The following is a 21,146-nucleotide window of genomic DNA, read 5'->3' as shown; positions in this document are numbered from 1 at the left end:
TACTATAGTTAGGGAAGATTGGAATTTAAATCCTGGCTCAGACACTAGATTTGTGACCTGGTTAAGTCACTTAATATATGTGAACCTCAGTTTACCCAACTGTAAATTGGGTAAAATTCCTACCTCAGGGTTGATTTGAGAAAAATACTTTGCAAACCTTGAAACTATTAGTATCATCCATATGGTTAGTTAGAACTAGTATCACACAACCCTATTTCCTATCTTTGGAGGTCAACAGAGCAAAACAACATGACTTCCCCCCTTCTTATTCTCATCCCCAATCCAGCAAGATGCAACACTGAGAGATGGCTGGGTCAGGGCCCCTTTATTGCTTTTTTCAGATGTTTTCCAGTCTGGGTCTTGTTTGGGTCTGGGGTCCTTTGTATTTGGGCTGTATTTTGGGCTCCCGTGTTTGCTTCCCAGTCCAAGATTCCTATTGGAGATTGGGCAGAGATTAAGGAGATCGGGTCTGCTCTGGTCAGGGCACTGTATTCCAGGTATGGATTTCAATATTCGAGGATATGGTCTGCATTCCGAGGAGAGCTCCCCTGCATTTGGGGCTGAGAGCGTATTAGACCCAGAGCTTTGCCTTAATACTGCCTCCAAATCTGCTTTGGAGATGGCCTCTTGCTGCCTAGTACCTTTGCCAGGGGCATAGTGAATAGCACGTAAAGGACAAAGAGGAAAAAGAAGGGCAGAAGCGTTTCTAAGTTCTCTGTTCCTAGCAAGGACAGCAGGACCAGCCCACCAGCTACATACAGAGCCAGCTCCAGAGGATGAAGCCACTGCAAGCCGAAGGACGCTCTTTGCCTTGTCCGAGGGGACTCGGAAGAAAGGGAGCGGCTCTGGTTAGAGCGGTGGTGGTCTCGGCTTAAGTACTGAACCCAACACGTGGAGGTGTCCCCGTCCCCGTCCCCGTCCCCATCACCGTCCTCTTCTCCATCCCCATCCCAGTCCAGGTCCCTGTCCCTGTCCCTGTCTTGGTTCTGGTCTAAGTCTTCGCTCCTGTCATCGTGCGCAGTCGAGCACTGGTCCGTACACTCCTCGATCGATCTCTGGCACCGAGCATTCCTCCTCCTGTTGCGGCACCGGGGGCATAGCACATTCTGCACGTCCAGGAACCTGGGGGGACATAGGACGAGAGGCACGGAGAGTGGGGCAGTGGGTTGTGGACGGGATAGACGGCAGCAGCGGGGACAGGGGGAGGCTTCTTTTCTCAAATCCCACTTCCAAATCCCTCCCCAAAGTTCTCCCCTCCCAGAGCTACTTCCCCCCGACACACACACACACACACACACACACACACACACACACACACACACACACACACACACACACACACACCAGACCCCTCCTAAAACTACTCCTCTGTCCCCAGATTCCGGGCGCAAACCTAGCGGGGGCTCCTGAGCTGAGGCCATGGGAGCCTAACGGACTATGAGTGGGCGAGCTGAGGGGCAGGGGAAGTGTAGAGAGCAAGGTAGGGGGTATAGAAAAGCAAGTGGGCTCCTGGGAGAGTGGGGTGGTAGGGGCGGGAGCTTCTGGAAGAGCATCGGGCCACCGGCTTCCGTCACTCACAGAATCCGGAGCAGAGAAGCCTGGGAGTTATCAGTGTTGCTGGACCCCAGCGATTTGTCCCAGTCTGACTCATTCTTGCAGTTCATTCCCTGTAGTTGATGACCCCGCCGGGCCCGGGACTCAGCCAGCCCCAGATGGAACAGAGGAGCTGGGGGCTAGGGGCTGGAGGGTGGAGAGGAGATCCGTAAAGCACCATCCCTCCAAGATCAGCTCCACCCCTCCTCTCTTCTGTACCCCAAACTAAGTCTCCTCTCCGCTCCTAGTCATAGTCCTTTTTCTCCCATTTCAATTCCTCCTCCCGGCTTTAGCTCAGCCTCTCCATCTTCAGCCTTGTCCCCCACTTCCCAGAGGCTTCCACACTGGCCGCCTCCGCCCGCCAGGAGCTCGAGCTCAGCCTCAACCAACCCCGCTCCAGGGGCCAAGGTCTCACCCCTGCTGTTGGAGTTGCCCGGGCCCCTCTTCTCCAGTCCAGTCCCAGATCCTGGGAGGTGACCCTGGCCCTATTATGACCCATTGGGTGGGGATGGCGGGGCATCCCAAGGGCCGGAACTGGGTGGGGAGACACAGTCCCAGGTCTGATGTAGGAGACTGAGTTTAAGGATACTAGGGGGTAGCCCCCCCCCGACACCCACCCCAATCACTATAGAATATAAGTTCCTTGAGGGTAGATACTGCTCCGTTTTCGTGAGTGTATCCGGAGCCGCTAGCGTAATAGCTACTTGATAAATGTCTATGAAATTGGATGGGAACCCGCCCCGGATCCGAGGGGATGGAAAAGACAGAAGAGAATGACTGAAACAGACAGTTCCTTTGGGCTCAGGTAGACTTTAAAGCGGAGGGATTTAGATCTTCTGGAGTTAGACGGCCGACCACCCAGTCCCCACATCTGCCCCGCCCCCTCCCACATCTGCCCGGTCCCCTCCCATCTGCATCTGCAGCCTCAGCTGTAGTTACATAACGGGGAACGTGGCAGATGGTGGGGGCGGAGAGAAGGAAAGTGGACTGGGGAGCTCCGATGCCAGTGTTCGCCTTCAGTCCTCGATCCTGACTTTGAACAAAGATGGAACTCTCCCTTCTTCACCTCCCGCACTTCCCTCTCAGCCTCAGTTTTCTTCCTCCTCAACATTCCCTCAGAAATGGTGGAGGGTGCTATCGGGCTATGCGCCAGCAAATCTGGATCCGCAGCTTGGCCTCTCCTACAATTCTTCTTAGCTCCTAGGGTCTTTCCCCAAGCAAAGTTCCCTCCCCCATCCCTCAGATCCCCCTCTTCGTAGCCCCACTGGGGCACACTCCTCCCACAGTCACGCCCCCTGCTAGAGCCTCCCGGGGGGGAGGTGGAGATGGAAACGGAGATTCCTTGGCTATGCATCCCTTCCAGCTCCTCCGGATATAAAAGGGGTGGGGGTGGGGGTACTGGACAGCCTGAGGAAGGGGGAGTGGGAAGTTGTAGACAGCAGCTCGGCACGTGGAGCTGCTACTCTCCTCCTCTTATCTTCCCCCGCCCTTCCCTAACTCGCAGCCTCCTGGATTTCACTGCCCAGAGGTTCCTGCTGTACTGGGTAGAGGAAGGTAGCTAGAGGAATACACGAGGAATAGCCCCAAGTTCTGGGCCTCAGTTTCCCGGCTTTGGACTCCGTTTCGCAGGGGCGCTGGTCGGGGGAGGGACCTGAGTTTGAAGTGGGTCAGCAACAACCTCCCCTCACTTTCTGGGTTGGGACAACTTAGAGGGAAGGGGAGAACGGGAGGAAGGGGCGGAGGCGAGGGATAAGGGGGAGAGGGGCAGGGCGGTGGAAGGAGCCAAGACCAGGAGGGAGACTCAGACCGACGGACTGACTGACGGACAAACACCACACAACTTCTCTCCCCACCCCCGCCCCTCAAACCATCCCTTTGCCTATCCCCTCCATGCCCTGGCCATGCAGGGGCTCTTGCTTACCCTGACCGTCCTGGCACAGACCTCTCGCCTCAGCCCCGGTCTGGGGGCAATTCCAGCCTCTGCCAGCCCAACTTCCCGCCGCCGGACCTCGGAGTCTCAGGTCCCCCTAACCCCCCAGGCCCGCAATTTCCCCGGACCCTACCACCTCTGCCCCACGATCCAAACCACCGAAATCCCAGGTCTCCCGAACCTCTCAGCCCGCAACTCCCTCTATCCCCAATATCTTTACTCCTGGTCTCCGGAGCCCTGAGTCCCTGACCCCTAGAATCCCTTGGTCCTCAACTTCCCCAGCTCCTGCTACCTCCACCTCACGACCCGCAACCCAGACGGCTCCGGTTCCTCGAACCCCAAGACCGGGGACCCCGGCTTTCCGAGCTCCTCATGCCTACACCCCGAGGCCTGGGGGGTCCAAAGAGGAGGCGAAGAAGGAGAAAGGTGAGACTCCCGTCCCTCTTCTCAGATCGTCTTTTTCAGGGTCGGGTCGGTTCCATAAATCTTTTTTGAATTGAACTGAATTGTCTAAGTCTGAGTCTGAGCGCAGTTGGTACTTCCAGAAACCTTCATAGATATCAAGTCTTCAGTGGTTCAGCCCATTCCCTCTCCACTCCCCTCCTCGTTCCGAGTCACATACTTCTCAGCCCCTTCCCCCTACACTCACTCAAAACCTTCCACACTCCCTCCCCCAACTCTTAAACACACACACACACTCTCTCTCTCTCTCTCTCTCTCTCTCTCTCTCTCTCTCTCTCTCTCTCTCTCTCTCTCTCTCTCTCTCTCTCACATACTTGCTTATTCACACTCCCAATTTCTGGGCATTGGAGATTCCATCTGGACCTGGCTGGCCTGTCCCTCCCGGGATCTCAGACTTAGGAAAGCTCTGAAAAGAGTAGAGACCTAAGGCTGGTGAGAAATGCAGTCTCTTAAGCAGGAGAGGAGATTTAAGGCTCCGAAAAGAAGGCAAAAAGGAAATAAATGGAGACACGGAGGGGGAGAGAAAGAGATAAAGGGAGAGAAATATGAAATTCATGTGGAAATCTAAACATGGAGAGAGTGAGAGAAACAGAGAAAGGGAAGAAAAGGAAGCTTAGGAGATAGAGAGGAAGAGATAAGGAGAGAAACAATGAAAAATAGAGAGTGAAAAACAGGCGGGGTTGGGGGAGGAAGAGAGAGAGGCACCCACAGACACAGAGACACACAGAGAGAGACAGAGAGAAACTGTGGAAACAACAGAGACAAGGGAGGTAGAGAAAAAAGGGGGAAAGAAGGATAGGGTAGAGATAAGAGACAGAAAAGGAGTGGGTGAGGGGGAGGAAGGAATAAAAACAACTAGAGAAAAGTAATTGAGGCAGAAACAATAAATGTTTAGTGAATTGAATTGAAATTATGTATTGGGGGAGTAACATCGTCCCTTCCCCCGCCCCTCCACCTTCCTACCAAGATCACGAATGAAGAATGTCTGTCTCCAGGGATCTAGTTCAGCTTTTGCCCTGCTTGGATTTCTTCCAACCTTCCTGCCCTTCTTCCCTCAGCAAAGCCAGTGCTTCGAGTCAAGCTCCGAGTTGTCAAGAAGAAAAAAGTTATTGTGAAGAAGAGGAAGAAGCTGAGTCCAACCCACCCTAGCCCAGTAAACAAAGAGATCACTCAGGATCCAGAGCCAGGTAGCTCTCAATTGAGGGACATTCAGTCAAGGGACAGGGAAACATCCAAACACAGATACACTGACACATACATGACCGTATAGACGTGTTTGGATACACAGGTTGATACAGGAACCCTATAACATCCAAACATAAGGAAGGACTTATGCCAAGACAGACAGAAATATATGCATTATGGAGCCCATCTTCCTGTGTTCCCCCCTCATTTGTTGCCCCTATACAGGCTGCCCACCCCTGGGGCTGGAATCTCTTCGAGTCTCTGATGAACAGCTCCAGGCTTCCAGTAGCCAGTCATATGGCCTGGGAGCCCATCGTGGAAGGCTCAACATCCAGGTCAGAAACTCCTCCTCCCCAACCTCTATCTCTACATCAGAAACACCTCCCCCAATAGATTGCAATCTACCCAAGAGAGGCCCTTATATAAACCTTTCTGCAAAGACAGAGAGAATCTCTTAGTAAAAAAAAAAATTATGGAGAATGCCCTTTCAGACACCCTCCCCACAAAAAGAAAACTCTCTCCTACAGTCTCTTGCCCCCTCCCCTAATACCTTGTCTTTCTCTTGATGTCTGTCCCACAGTCAGGCTTAGAGGATGGGGATCTCTTTGATGGGGCTTGGTGCCCAGAGACAGAAGATGATCGACCTTGGCTACAAGTGGATGCTGGTCGGACAGCCCAGTTCACCGGTGTCATAACCCAGGGCAGGAACTCCATCTGGAGGTTTGAAGGACAGGACAGGCCAAGTTGGGCCATGATGAATTGTAGGTGGGGGGCTGCTGGGTAGGCAGGACTCAAGTCAGAGCATTTATATTGGAACCTTTGCCCAAGGCAGTGACTTTAGAAGGACTTATGGGGTCCTGGATCTCAAGGTTAGGATCTACAACTGGCAAAAAAGCTTGGATCCGGGAACCAAGACACTTTGATCCTTCTCCTGTCTCTGTCCCAGATGTGTGACTTTGCCTCTCTTTGGGGCTCGCTCATTTTCCCCATCTGTAAAATGTGGAAACCATATTCAATGATCTCTAGAGGAAGACATTCGAGGAATGCCCCTAGCTGGGGCACAGCATCATAGGATACTGAGATCAGAAACTGGGTATGAGAGGGAGAAAGAGAGGCTCACCCTCAGGATTTCTTCTCCTCTCCCCTACCAAAGGTATGACTGGGTCACTTCCTACAAGGTCCAATTCAGCAATGACACTCTTACCTGGTGGGGGACGAAGAACCGAAGCAGTGGACTGGATGAGGTGAATGGGAGCAGGAGGGGGTGAGCGTGGGAAGGACATGGGAGGATAGGCTGTGGGCAGCATCCCAGAGCTCAGGCCTCTGGCTTCCAACCCTCTCATTTTAGAATAGATCTGTCCTTCATGTGCACCAGATCCTGCTCTGAGCCTGCTGAGACACAGGGAAGAAAGACATGGAGAGAGAGAGTTAGAAAGACAGAGAGAGATGAGGAGGTGCAGATACAGAGACAGACAGGAGATAGTAAGATAGAGAGGCACAGGAGGATGGTGAAATACAGACAGCTCTGAAAACCCAAGGGAAGACAGGGAGATGGAAAGGCAGAAACAGCTCGATTCAGAGACCACTACTGAAGTCCTAGGCTCTTTGGGTTGGGCAGGGTGTTGTTCTGGTCCCATCGGTCTCTGAAGTGGGAGTTCCCTGGGTTGGATTGTGACTCCTCTCCTCCTCAGGTGTTCCCTGGCAATTCAGACCCTGACACACCTGTGCTGGCGGTGTTCTCTCAGCCCCAGGTGGCCCGATACATAAGGGTACTACCCCAGACCTGGCTAGATGGGGGTGCAGCCTGCCTCCGCCTTGAGGTGCTAGCCTGTCTGCTCCCAGGTGAGAGACCCAGGAAGAGGACATGAAGCAGGATGGAAGGTCCAGGAGCCAGTGGTTGGGGAAATAGAGGAAGGGGAAAGTGGTTTCTGGGAGCTAGAGGGCCAGGAGAATAAGTCCTGGAGATCACTGGGATTAACACTGGAGAAAAACCGGGTAGGATATTAGTGACAAGGTCTCCCCTGCTTACCCAGACCCCAACGGGCTCTTCCCTCGGGAGCCTCAGCTTGGATCCTCAGACCCCCTGGACTTCCAACATCACAACTACAAGGCTATGAGAAAGGTCAGAGACTCCCCTGAACCCTGATCCTCCCTCTCCCCTTCCCAGATTCCTCCTTTACCTATGCTTATTTCCTCTACTCCACCACCCCCACAGCTAATGAAGGAGGTGAATGAGCAGTGCCCCAATATCACTCGTGTCTACAGCATTGGGAAAAGTCACCAGGGCCTGAAGCTCTATGTGATGGAAATGTCTGACCAGCCTGGTGAACATGAGCTAGGTAAGGACACAGGGCCCAGGGCAATAATCCCCACATTGACCTTCTAGAGGGAGCTTTACAGAATAGCAGAGCTGAAAGGGACGTCAGAGGACATTTGAACATCTAAACATGTCAACCAGCTTTAGAATGCAAACCTCCAGCGAGGAGGTTTGCCTGCTTTCCTACATCTTGTAACCAACTATTATGCTTTTGGAGAGCACTAATCTTTCCTTACATCAAGTCTAAACACCTCTGTGACCTTGCTCCACTGTTTCTAGTTCCATCCCTCTACTCCTAGCTGTCATACCTTTGCCCCCCAACCCCATCCCCCAAGTCTGTAGGCTTTTTTTTTGCCTTCCATATCATTCTGCTTGTTTATTTCAGGCTTGTAATCTACTAAAATACCAAGATCTTTTTCATACAAACATTTCTCCTATGCTTCTGAAATTAACTGTTTGAACCTGAGTATAGAACTTCCCACTGGTACCTATTAAATTTAATCATGTCAGATCTGGCCTATCATTCTAGTCTTTCTAGTTCTTTTGAAATCATGACTTGCATGTTGTCTACAAATCTGAAAATCATGCCATTTATATCTTCATCCAAGTCATTGATAAAAAGCTTACACAGGACGGGCCCCAGCACAGATCCTTGTGGCACTCTACTAGAGACCTCCCTCCAACAATCCATGAATGATTACACTTCGCTTCAATTATTTACCATTCACCAAATTCTACCAGCCCACGTTAGTCCATTTTGTCCACAACAACAGCATCCGGGCCTTTGAAATCTAATTATGTTATGTGTCTCTGGCCATGATATAGCAGTTTAATTTCCCTTTCAAAAAAAGGTGAACAAAAATAACTGGCATTTACCTAGGGCTTTAAGCTTTGCAAAGCACCTTACATGTATTAATTAACTCATTTGCGCTTCACAACAATGTGAGGTCGGTTTTCTAGTCATTATTTCTTCTCCCTTATTAAAACACCTTTTCGGGATGGCTAGGTGGTGCAGTAGATAGAGTACTGGCCCTGGAGTCAGGAGGACCTGAGTTCAAGTGCACCCTCACTCACATAACACTCACTAGCTGTGTGACCCTGAGCAAGTCACTTAACTCCAATTGCCTCACCAGAAACAATAACAACAAAAACACCTTTTCTGGGCTCTTCTTCCCTGATAACCTGAAAGTAGGTATGCTTTGCCCCAGTCATTGAACCTGCTCTTCTAGGAAGGTGACCAGTCTGCACTTTGTATTTGGTACAGTCCTTCTAAAGCCCAGGAAGATAGGCAGAGTGTGGATTAGTACCTATTTTACAGAGGAGGAAATTGAGACCTGAGAGAGGAAAGTAACTGAGGCAGGATTCAAACACCTGAAGTAGGGGTGTAAAGATCTCCAGATCTGAAGCCTAGTTCTGCTAATACCCATGTGACTTTAAGTAATTCAGTTCTCTCTCTCAGTCTCAGCTTCTTCCCTAAAATGAGAAGGCTGGCTAGATCAGGGGTTCTCAATCTTTTTTTGTGTCATGGTCCCCTTTGGCAGTCTGGTAAAGCCTATGCACCCCTTCTCAGAATAATCTTTTTAAATGCATAAAATAATATACACAATATAAATTACAAAGGAAATCAATTATGCTGCCATACAATTATCTATCTCTCTGTCTATCTATCTATCTATTTTGTTTTTCAAAAACAAGTTCCAGAACCCTAGGCAACTAGATGAGCTCTTAAGTCCCTCTCAATTCAGATTCTTTGATCATATGACTTCGAGACAAGGGCCCTTTCTACAATCCCACCCTTAAGTTTGGATTGCACAAGAACTATGAGACAGATAATAGAGATGCTAGTGAGTCAGCACTAAGAGAATACTAAGATAAAGATCAAAAAAGCCAGAGTCCCCAAAGCTCCAGTGGTTATGAAATTAAGGTCAAAGGGAGAAGGGATGGGGAATGGGGAGGAGAGATATGGAAGGGATTGAGGGAATGGTAGAGGGGCATGGGATATGTGTATACAAAGCAGTCTGATGGAGACAACAGATGATAGCAGAGATGAAAGAGTGAAAGGGGGCAGGTGAATCTGTGTTCTCCCAAGGGAAATCAGAGGTGAATGGGAGGCTGTGAGCTCATGTCAGGTTCCCAGAGGTGTCTGAGGTGAATGGGAGGGCTCTGTGTCCTATCTCTCCCTGAGGGTCACCTGAGGTAAGTATGAACTGAGATGTAGGGGCTATGACTTCACATCCCTCCTCTGAGAGCCTAGGGGGTCTCTTCATGGACTGTACCTTCTCTAGGAGAACCAGAGGTGCGGTACGTAGCTGGAATGCATGGGAATGAGGCACTTGGCAGGGAACTGCTTTTGCTGCTCATGCAATATTTGTGCCTTGAATTCCTCCGTGGGAACCCTCGGGTGACTCGGCTCCTCACTGAGACACGTATCCACCTGCTGCCCTCTATGAACCCTGATGGCTATGAAATAGCTTACCAACGGGTAAGACCTCCTAACCCCAGGCTTCCCTGTGCCCTGATGACTACAAGACAATTGATCCTTAGGTGTGACTCTGTCTCTGAAATCAGGCTCACCTTCAAGTGCTCTAGTATCTTCAAGTTGCCCTAAGGCCATATGTAATCCCTGAGCCCCAACTTCTAGACTCCAGCACCCTTCCATAAGCCCTGATGACTATGAAATTACCGGCAGGCGGGTCAGTGTCTCACTCCTGGTCCCCTAGAACCCTGAGCCCTATTATTCTCTGTGAGCCATCTAAATGACATGATATTTACTAGCTGTGTGACCCTGGGCAAGTCACTTAACCCCAATTGCCTCACCAAAAAAAATAAATAGATAAAAATAAACTACAGGATAACCCAACTACCAGAGGCTTACCCCCAACTCCTGATTATCCCAGATTCTGATTATCCTATGTGACCGCCAGTGGCCACATTTGTGGCTTGACTGTCATGTTTCAGCACAGAGCATCAGCTTTCAGCCCTGGTTCGTGAGTCTCCAAGGTCACCTGTGCCTTTTGAGTGTTCTGATTCTGAGTTCTCTTTTATCCCACAGGGCTCAGAGCTGGTTGGGTGGGCAGAGGGACGATGGACCCGCCAGTTCATTGACCTGAACCACAACTTTGCTGACCTCAACACACCCTTATGGGAAGCTGAGGATGATGGATTGGTACCCCATACCTTCCCCAACCACCACCTGCCACTGCCAGCTTACTACACAATGCCCAATGCCACAGTGAGTGACAGCCACTCCACTGAAACAACTCAGTAATAAGCAGGGACCCCCCACAATGACCACCTAAAGATGCTTAGTAACAACCCGGAAACAGTCCAGCAGCCACCTCAAGGCTCCTGGGAAGTGCCTCTCACCTTGTTCTGCCCTCCATCCCTAGGTGGCCCCAGAGACTCGGGCTGTGATTGACTGGATGCAGAGGATTCCATTTGTGCTAAGTGCCAACTTACATGGTGGAGAGTTGGTGGTGTCCTATCCCTTTGACATGACTCGCACCCCCTGGGAAGCCCGTGAGCTCACTCCCACACCTGATGACCCTGTATTCCGCTGGCTCAGCACTGTCTATGCAGGGACCAGCCGAGCCATGCACGAACCAGGCCGCAGACCCTGCCACAGCGAGGATTTCTCACACCACGGCCACATCATCAATGGCGCCCAATGGCACTCAGTCGCTGGGAGTGCGTGAGCCCCATCCCTATCCAGATACCTTGTATCCCCAGGAATATGCAAGCCTCTGGCCTGTGGCCTCTCCTTTCCAGGGTTCCGTAACCTTGTGCCTGTACCCCAGAATCCTTTAAGCCTCCAACTGCACTCCACAACAGCTTTTTCCATGTAACTGTGCTCCCTAAAGTGTACTAGGGTTTGCCCTGTGAAGCCCCCTCCCCCACGTAACTGGTTGGTGTATCTGTGTCCTATCTCTAACCACATGGATCTCTAGAGTATGACGCCCCTAGAGTAACATCACCCTTACCCTTAGGTATGAATGACTTCAGCTACCTCCACACAAACTGCTTCGAGGTTACAGTGGAGCTTTCCTGTGACAAGTTCCCACACGAGAGTGAGCTGCCCCAGGAGTGGGAGAACAACAAAGATGCCCTCATCACCTACCTGGAGCAGGTTTCACTCTAATTTCTGACCCCTGCTTGTAAGCAGGGATTGGTCCCACCCAATCACCATCTCTGATCCCTACCCACCACAGAGGGGCTTGGGCTCTTGGGCAGCCGTGACCTCTCTTTCCCCCCCCCATTGAAGACTAGAAAAATTTAGGGGGTAGAGGGGCAGGAGTAGTGGGACCCAAGCCCCTTTTTGTGTCTGTGTCTACCCTAGGTGCGAATGGGTATTTCAGGACTTGTGTTAGATAAAGACACAGAGCAAGGCATCCCAGATGCTGTCATCTCAGTGGATGGCATCAACCATGATATCACCACAGGTACATCAAAACGGGTGGGCAGACTAAGAGCCTCCTTCTCACCCCAATCCAATGTAGGCAAAGAGGATCTCCCATCCTTGGGGAGTTAGGGGAGGCCCTGAGGGTTGAGGAAGGTGATTATCTGAATTGGAGGTTTCCAGGCAATAAAGGGGACCAGGGAGGGTTGGGAGAACTTCAGTTTGGAGTAAAATACTGTGGGATGGGGGAGGGCAGCTGGAATTGGAAAGATGTGAGAGACTGACTGGTGTGGGGGCAGAGGGAGACCCTGAGGAATGACTAAGGAATTCTAGAATGTGGCTCAAGCTTTGGGTTTGAAGGAGTCACTAGGCTTTGGCTGGAGGTAGGGGGCGCTAAGAGTGGCTAAGGCTGGAGTGTTCCAACATTGAGGAGGGGCTAAGATCCCAAAGTCTGGAAAGAAGGACATTGACTAGTTATTGGGCAGGTCCCAGAATAGTGTGAGAGTTACTCTTCACTAGAGGAAGTTCCAAATTTGAGTCTTTTAGAATGTGGCAAGGGAAGGTAGGGCCAGCTCAGTGAGATCTCTAGGGGAGCTTGGAGAAGTAAGAGAGGGACTTGGGTCCTAGGTTTGGGGGAGCCCTGCAAGACTCAGGAGGGCAGGATTCTGGGTGTCTGAGAGGGGATGTCACAGTTATCTGAGAGGGGAGAGAGGGTCAGTTCTAGCAGTCATTAACTCTCTTTCAGCTTTAGAATCTTATATGCCTGTGTCCCTCTTCCCAGCCCCAGGCGGGGACTACTGGCGAATGCTAACTCCCGGTGATTACATGGTGACAGCTAGCGCGGAGGGATACCACTCAGCCACTAAGCCCTGTCGAGTCTCTTTTGAGGAGGGTCCCACTCCTTGCCACTTCCGTCTCAGCAAGACGCCCAAGCAGCGGCTGCGAGAACTCCTGGCGGCAGGTGCCAAGGTGCCTCCTGACCTAAGGCGGCGGCTGGACCGCCTGCGGGGCCGTAGGGTGCGGGCAAGAGGCGCAGGACGCTGACCTGGGGGCTGTCACAGGCAGGACCTGAATTAAAGCCTTCATGTCACCACCACGTGTCAGTGTCTATGGCTTGAGCCTTCCCAACTAGTCTTGTCAACCTTATTCATTCATTCATTCATTCATTCATTCACTCATTCATTCATTTTTATTCATTTAAGATTTGTTAAGCACCTGTTGTGGGCAGGGCTAGGGGAACATTTGTAGATGAGACACATTCCTCATAGAGCTCAGAGCTTAGTAGGAAGCTAAGATACAGACACAGAAAACTATGATACTCCTGCCAATGCAGTAGGGATGGGGTCCAAGCTTAGTGATTTGGCTCAGACAATGCCCTAGGACCCTTCACCCTTCTTATGCATCCTGTTCATCTTTCTGCACAGATCTGGTTACTTTATTCCTCCGCTCTAAAATCTTTCAATGGCTCCCTTTGCCTCCTAAATAATAGTCAAAGTTAGCATTTATATTTAAGGTTTACAAAGGCTATCACATATGTTAAAGATAAATCTTTTGATCCTCTCCACAACCCGGTGAGTAAGAGCTATTATTATCCCTCCATTTTACTGATGAGGAAATTGAGGCTGAGAGGTTAAGTAATTTCTTGCCTAAGGTCACACAGCTCTAAGTGTCAGAGGAAGGATTGAAATTCAGCCTCACAAGGCAGGAAAGGCAGGAGATGCTATGTTGCCTCCTTTGTATGGTTCCAATCAACTTTTTCAGGCTTAACCCACATTATTATCATTCATATGTTGTTCAATACTCTTTGGACCTGCCAAACTGGATTATTCTTGTTTTAGCCTTACCCTCAGGGGTTGTTTCTGGAAAATCAGTCCCCAAAGACCTTACTTTTGTTTACTTCTATTTTTCGATTAACAAGCATTTGCATTCTCTCTGTTCTTTCCTGCCCTCCTGACCCCATTTAGAAGAAAAACAAAACCCTTGTAACAAATAGCATAGTTAAGCAAAACAATTTTCTGTTTGTTTGGCCATGTCCAGAAATACACGTTTCATTCTACATCTTAAAGTCATCTCCACTCTATCAAGAGGTGGGGAGAACCAGTTCTCTGGAATTACAGTTGGTCATTGCATTGATGCAGTCTTTTCAAGATGTTGAAAGACTTTTACTTTTGTCAACAATTAGGGGTCTGAGAAAGAACCAAACTGACCTAGGGATTAAGCTACACTTCTTAAGGAAACAACACTTCTTAAGCTGGACCATAACTAAGCAGTGCGATTGTATATTCTGAGATACCACTACACCTCATACTTTCCAGCCTTCCTACCTTTGCTCAAACTGTACCTATCCCACAATGCTCTCCCTCACTGTCTTTGTCTGGGAAGTCTTATTTATTCTTTAAAGTCCACCTCAGTTGCCATATCTTTTTTTTTTTTTGGTCGAGGCAATTGGGGTTAAGTGACTTGCCCAGAGTTACACAGCTAGTAAGTGTCATGTGTCTGAGGCAAGATTTGAACTCAGGTACTCCTGACTCCAGGGCTGGCACTCCATCCACTGTGCCACCTAGCTGCCCCTGTTACCACATCTTCTACCAAGTCTTCCTGATCACCTCCAATTATGAAGTGATTTTGCCTTTTATGAAATTTCTTCAACTCCTCACACTTTGTCAGCATTTCTTACAGATGTGCACAGATCAGGTTCAATCCTTTCTGTGTTCTCGATCCCTAGTAGACTATGAGCTGTGAAGGAGTAAGCTGTCAAGCCCCTAATCGCAGGAACAAAGACTCAGGCTAGTCCAGGACATTCTTGTCTCCCAGCCCTAGTGCTTTCATCTTTCACTACTCTAAATCTTCTTAATCCCTAGATCCCAACCTAAGGACCAGAACCCCTTCAACTCATCCCATCCCTATCCCCAGCTCAGACCTTCTACCCGTGATCTCTAATTACGTTAGCCCTTCTGTCACTGCTTCTATCACTGGATGCCCTATGGTGGTTTCCCAGGCCTGTTTTTTCTCCCCGGTCAGCAGACCAGGCAATACGACTATGCTTTCTAGCGTTTATTTATGAGAGGAAAGAACAAATAGGCTCAGAAATAACACATCAGGGGAAAGTCATTAGACCTGTGGATTAAAGGAAATTCCTCGCTGCCACACTAGGTGTCCCTAAACTGCCCAAATCTGTGGTCTAGAACCTATTATATATGAAAACATCCCCTTTTTAACATCAAAAATGTTTTGGCCCTACCTACCTGATAGTAGTTGTATTATTAGTATCTGCTGACTGAGAAAATGCATGATGATAAAAAGGTGACTTAAATTCAGTAACACTTTAATTTGTTTTTTTTTCCTTTTATATATGTATGTGTTATATATATATACATTTGAAAAAGAACAATGCGCACATGTAACCTGTGACTAGTTACTACAGCTCTGGACTCACATAGTCCATATTCAACTCTGAGGATTTCTCAGTAACCAGGCTTCAGGACTCGTGCCCCTACCTAGGATTTCTCCATTTGGCTCATGTCTAGGTGTCCACAAAAGAAAAAAGGGGGGAACCAGCTCGGCTCTCACCACTGGGATTAACAAGACATTAAAACTTTATTTAATCTGACAGCAAACAAAAAGGCTTCGTATCAGAGCCCATAAAAAATTGAGAAAAACCCTTTTCTTCTCTTGGTTCCACTGTCATTGGGGACCCTTCTAGTTCACTTGACTTACAGTATCAAGGAAGGGAAAAGACATTTACTAGGTATCTACTACATGCCAGAATTGGTACTGAGCATTTTACAAATATCTCAAGGAAAGCATAATTATAGATTGTCCTTCCACAAAGCCTCAGTTCCTCAGGTTTTGTACTATTGAACAGATAGACTTTATGGTTTGCTGCTTCCCGTCCTAGTGTGTATATTGTACAGAAATGATAGTAAGAAGAAATAGATGAGGCTTTCAGCAAACAGATCACAAGCCTAGCACAGAAGCATGATGTAGTTAGTACTGATGGGAAATTTCAGCACTCTCTCTCTCTCTCTCTCTCTCTCTCTCTCTCTCTCTCTCTCTCTCTCTCTCTCTCATTTCTCTCTCATGTGTCTCTTCTCTCTCTTTTCTCTCTTTCTTCTCTCTCTGTCTCTGTCTCTCTCTCTCTCTGCTTTCTCTTTCTCATCTATCTGCCTATTATCTGTCTCTCTTTTCAGTCTTCTCTATTTCCCTCCCTTCCCTTTCCCTCTCTCCTCTCTTCCTCTTCCTCCTTTTCTCTTCTTCTTCTTCTTCTTCTTCTTCTTCTTCTTCTTCTTCTTCTTCTTCTTCTTCTTCTTCTTCTTCTTCTTTTCTCTCTCCACTCTTAAAAGAAGAGCAGCTGATAAACTCTTGATTTGCCTTGATGGTACTCTCATTTTCTATGTCTATGTCTCTCCTTTGTTTGTGTCTCCCTCTCTGTCTCTTTCTCTGCCCAAAACAGAAAAACTAGTAATTTCTTAATTTCACTTGTGGATTACTTCATCTTTTAAAATATTGTGGTGTAAAGAAGAGTAACTTCTATTTTGGATCTGATTCTCACTAATATTGGTTGCAGAGGTAAAGATGATGGCAACCTTGTGGGGAAGTAATTTCTCCATCTTAGAATTTGTGATAGAGGAGTGGAAATTCAAGTGTAGTCTGACATGAACCTTTGATTCTGGGAGAACAGATTTCAAAGGGTTCAGAGAAAGGATAAGAAGGATCCCATGGATTAAAATTTTACAAGGAAAATCAATTCAAGAATTCTCAGCATGTGAGTGAAGTGATCAGGACCAGGAGAACATTGTACACAATAACAACCATGTTATACAATGACTGATATTGATAAACTTAACCCTTCCCAGCAATACAAGGATCTAAGACATCTCCAAAGGCCTCGTGATGGAAAATGCTATCCACATCCAAAGAAAGAACTATGGAGTTTGAATGCAGATTGAAGCATACTATTTTCTATTTTTTTCTTCTGTTGTGTTTTGTTTCCTCTTTCTGGTGGTTCCTCCTATTGGTTCTAATTCTTACTTACAACATCACTAATGTGAAAATATGTTTAATAGGAATGTATATGTATAGCCTATATCAGATAGTGCGCCATCTTGGGGAGGGTAGTGGGGAGGAAGGGGGAGAAAAATTTTAAACTCAAAAGCATATGGAAGTGATTGTTGATAAATCAAAATTAATTTAAAAAAAGAAAAAACAGAATTCTCAGCATGAGAATTTGGCTCTCGGGAATGAAATTTAGAAGACACAAAGAGAAGTGGTTCCAATAACAATAACTGACATATGCTACTTTAAGTTTTGCAAAGTGATTTGCTCACTTCACCTCATTTGATCTTTGCAAGAACCCTACCAGATAGCACTAGGAAATTATTATCCCCCTTTTAACATATGATTAAACTGAAATCCATAGCAACATAACTCAAATGATCAAAGGTGAGATTTGAACTCAAGCCTCATCTGTCTCCCAAACCAACCTTTCTCCCACTACACAAACTGCTTCACTGATATCTTCTCTGATGAAGAAGAAAAGTGGGAGCTGTCAAAAGATACAGTTGCAGATGTACTGGGATAATATCATTTAATTTAGGTTAAAAAAGACAGACAGAAGGTGGAATCAAGAGCAGGTAATAGCAGGTGAGTAGAAAGTTATGACATGTGAGGGTAAGATAGTATCAGGAGTGCTAAAGCTCAATATAAGATAAGGATGAGGATGAAGAGTAAAGATGAGGGGAAAAAGGGATTTTTAGATATATTGGGGGAAAGATGGGAATCAAAGAAGAGCTAGGGCTGCTGCTTGGGGTAAATAGGATGGTAAGAACAGATAAGAGATTGAAGACAAAACAGATTTACTCTTATTTTGTTGTTTTCTCTGCCAAGAAGAACGATCTTTGGACTATAAAAATGGTTAATATTTCATTGATGCCCAGTCTAAGTAGGGATATGGTAAAAGAATACTGTTTGAGCTTAAGTCACTGGTCCAGATGATTTATCTTTGTCAATCGCAGATTTAGAGCTGGAAAGGATCTTAGAGGCCATCTGTTCTAACTCCTTCGTTTTATAGAAAAAACAAAGGCCAAGGAAAATCAAATTGACTTGCCCAAGGTCACAAGGATAGTGTTAGAGGTAGGATTTGAACAAGTCTTCTTACAGAGCCAGTACTCTTTACACTGCCTTCCTATACAGCCTGGGGTACAGAAGGAATTAGCAGATGTGATCCTAAAAAGTAATTTTTGAAATGTTATGGAGAATTAGTGAAGTTCTGTACAACGGATAAAAGGAATATATATATATGTATATGTATATATATATATATACATATACATATATATAGATGCACATATATACACACATATATACATATTTAAAAGGGAAAAGAATAGAGTCTGCAAACTATAGGACAATGAGCTTGACTTTGATGGGAAAATTCTAGCATAGATTATGAAAGGGATGGTTGGTGAGTACTTAGACAAGGAAGCAGTGATCACAAAAAACCAATATGACTTCATCAAGAACATTTCATAGAATTACAGAATTTCAGAATTAGAAGGAGACTCAGTGGTCATCTAGTCCAACTTAAACTCAAACAAGAATCCCCTTTACAACCTACCTAACAGGTCATCTGGTTTGCTAAAAGTGCAATGAGAAGATGATTTGGGACCTTCCACTGGAGATCTCCTTCCAAGATGGCATTGAACTGATAATGACAACTCTTTGGGGCAGCCCATATAGTCCACATCTCTTCATCATATTTTTTTTGTTTTTTGTTTTAGGCAATTGGGGTTGAGTGACTTGCCCAAGGTCACACAGCTAGTAAGTGTCAAGTGTTTTGGTCTGAGGCCGGAATTTGAACTCAGGTCCTCCTGACTTCAGGACTGGTGCTCTATCCACTGCGCCACCTAGCTGCCCCTCTTCATCTTATTTGTAAGAATATCATTAGAGGGGCAGCTAAGTGGCACAGTGGATAGAGTGCCAGCCCTGGAGTCAGGAGGACCTTAGTTCAAATCCGGCCTCAGACACATAACACTCACTAGCTGTGTGACTTTGGGCAAGCCACTTAACCCCAATTGCCTCATATTAAAAAAAAAAAGAAAGAATATCATTAGAAATTTTATGAAATGCTTTGCTAAAATCTAGGTGAATTATATTTGCAGCGTAACACTGATCTATCAGTTAAGTAACCCTGTTAAAAAAGAAAATAAGGTTAGTCTACATGACTTCTTGGTGAAGCCATACTGGATCCCTGTGATCACTGATTCATTTCTGGGATGTTCACTAACCAGCTCTTTAATAAGAGTGGAGAGGAGATGGCCTCACATGTAGATTGGTAGCTAGAGTGACTAGGTATAGGAAGTTTCCCCCCAATACAAATGCACCCCATATATACACACATGAGCTCAGTAGGATGAAAGACAGTTGATTGAACACCAATACCTAAGAGCTTTTTCAGGATCTCCATCTCCTAGTGTCTTGGCTCTGGTTTTGTTCCACTTGGTCTAGAGTTTGAAATGAAAGACATCTGCATACAATGTATGAAAAATTTAATCATACATTGACTCATTTGCCTCCATTAAGCTTTTAAGCTGTAGGAAAACCTCACAAAATAGGAGGGACCTATGTCTCATTGGTCGGATATCAGGAGGTCAATCCATCTTCCAGCCTTCACACCAGCCAATGAGGCTTGGGGAAGCTGCTTACTTTGGCTAAGTAGTCTAGACTCATCATTTCCCCCTGGGTCCTGATTGGTTGCTCCCCAGAACTGGGGTATCTTGCACTCTGCTCCCTAAGCCATCTCCTACTCTAATCTCCACGCTTTTGGTGCTGCTTCCTAGGGCAACAGTAATCATACATATTTGACATCAATGTGATGTCCCTAGAACCTTCTCTTTCTATTTGAAAGAACCCTCACATTCACAGAGAAATAGGTATTGAACATATTGTGACCACATCGTTTATCAAATGTAGGAAAAAATAAAAGGAAAGATGTTGTGCTCCTATGTGGAGCCTTCCACTCCTAGCCATTCCCTAAATTCTTTCTACTCCTGTTCCTATATTTTCAGGCATGAGATTCCTGAATCTTATTCACCCGCAGCTTGTGGAATGAGGAAAAAGTATGTACATCTAGGACTCCAGATTCAGGTCATGGAGTATAAAAAAAGATAATGAAAGACAGAAAAAAAATGTCTCCCTGCTTTTGGCTCACCAAACCACCAAGGTTTAAAATAGCTGACACACTTAAGTACTTATACTTCGATTACTACGTATGCTCCAGGGTCTCAGCATGGCCCCATAGGGCTGGTTATGTCCCTTCCTACAGTCCAAGTCACTGGCAGACAGTCTTAGGCTGCTTCAGCCTCTCAGTCCTGATCCCTCAAGTTAGCTGTTACAGAGCAGCTAGGTGGTGCAATGGAAAGAGAGCCCAGTCTGGAGTCAGGAAGATTCCTCTTCACGAGTTCAAATCTGGCCTCAGACACTAGCTGCGTGACCCTGGGCAAGTCACTTAATGCTGCCTGCCTCAGTTTCCTTATCTGTAAACTGATCTGGAAAAGAACATGACAAACCACTCCAGTATCTCTGCCAAGAAAACCCCAAATGGGGTTACAAAGAGTTGGACATGACTGAACAACAGTAACACTCAGTGAGCAGGAATCCTGACCAGCTCTTTGCTCCCCATCACCAGCATGGGAACCAGGAAATCCCTCAAGGACAATGGGAGAAAAAGAGAACCCTAGGCTGATGTGCTAATGCACAAATTCCATTCCCTCTAACCTCAGGCAGGATTTTCTGTCTCAGAGTGTTTCTCTCTCTGTGGCAACTTCCATAATCAGCTTCCTTCAGCTCCACCCTCCCCAAATGAAACAGTAGTACTTCAGCACCAGTTAGAGTTGCATAGCAACATCTTAGAAAGTCCCTCATGGAGAGCCTCAGGGATTTATCTGTACTTGACCTTGTGCCCTCTGACATTTTTTCACGGACCTTGATACCCGAATAGATGGTATGTTTACTAAATTTTGAGATAACAAAGCTAAGAGAGATAGCTGACTTTCTGGATAATAGTCACGATCTAAAAACAAAACAGAATAGAACAAAAACTTAACAAGTTATAACACTGGGCTGAATCTAAGATGAAATTTAGTAGGGATAAATGCAAAGTCTTATATGCAAGACTGAAAAAAAAGATGACCTTTACAAGTACAAGATGGGGGGAAACATGGCTAGATAATCACTCATCTGAAAAATATTTGGGGGTTTTAATG

At 46.9% G+C, this 21,146-nt stretch overlaps 2 protein-coding genes across 2 annotated transcripts; one reads left to right on the top strand and one right to left on the bottom strand.

Moving 5' to 3' along the window:
- Positions 1–304: 304 nt before the first annotated feature.
- Positions 305–3,812, bottom strand: LOC110221113 (uncharacterized). The gene is made up of 3 exons (XM_021005507.2): positions 2,009–3,812; positions 1,579–1,740; positions 305–1,122 (listed from the first exon to the last, which is right to left on the bottom strand). The coding sequence occupies exons 2-3, from the start codon at positions 1,662–1,664 to the stop codon at positions 591–593; spliced, it is 618 nt and encodes a 205-aa protein (XP_020861166.1). The 5' UTR covers positions 1,665–1,740; positions 2,009–3,812; the 3' UTR covers positions 305–590.
- Positions 2,328–12,976, top strand: CPXM1 (carboxypeptidase X, M14 family member 1). Its single transcript, XM_021005506.2, has 16 exons — positions 2,328–2,398; positions 3,098–3,147; positions 3,806–3,949; positions 5,044–5,172; positions 5,396–5,505; positions 5,751–5,890; positions 6,324–6,414; positions 6,862–7,012; positions 7,204–7,292; positions 7,386–7,509; positions 9,773–9,969; positions 10,540–10,719; positions 10,877–11,174; positions 11,474–11,613; positions 11,824–11,926; positions 12,665–12,976. The coding sequence occupies exons 1-16, from the start codon at positions 2,367–2,369 to the stop codon at positions 12,925–12,927; spliced, it is 2,241 nt and encodes a 746-aa protein (XP_020861165.1). The 5' UTR covers positions 2,328–2,366; the 3' UTR covers positions 12,928–12,976.
- Positions 12,977–21,146: the final 8,170 nt, after the last annotated feature.

Source organism: Phascolarctos cinereus, unplaced genomic scaffold (assembly GCF_003287225.1).
Source record: "Phascolarctos cinereus isolate Bilbo 61053 unplaced genomic scaffold, phaCin_HiC Scaffold_9;HRSCAF=440, whole genome shotgun sequence".
In the NCBI taxonomy this organism is placed as follows: Eukaryota; Metazoa; Chordata; class Mammalia; order Diprotodontia; family Phascolarctidae; genus Phascolarctos; species Phascolarctos cinereus.
This window is presented reverse-complemented; position numbering and strand designations above follow the sequence as displayed.

Bases quoted from the DNA above. Each gene is read 5' to 3' on its own strand.
- CPXM1 (XM_021005506.2), top strand. From the start codon at position 2,367: ATGACTGAAACAGACAGTTCCTTTGGGCTCAG. The intron at 5,173-5,395 runs GTAGCTCTCAAT...GCCCCTATACAG, and splicing joins CACTCAGGATCCAGAGCCAG to GCTGCCCACCCCTGGGGCTG. The intron at 5,506-5,750 runs GTCAGAAACTCC...TCTGTCCCACAG, and splicing joins GTGGAAGGCTCAACATCCAG to TCAGGCTTAGAGGATGGGGA.
- LOC110221113 (XM_021005507.2), bottom strand. From the start codon at position 1,664: ATGAACTGCAAGAATGAGTCAGACTGGGACAAATCGCTGGGGTCCAGC. The intron at 1,123-1,578 runs GTGAGTGACGGA...ATGTCCCCCCAG, and splicing joins GCTTCTCTGCTCCGGATTCT to GTTCCTGGACGTGCAGAATG.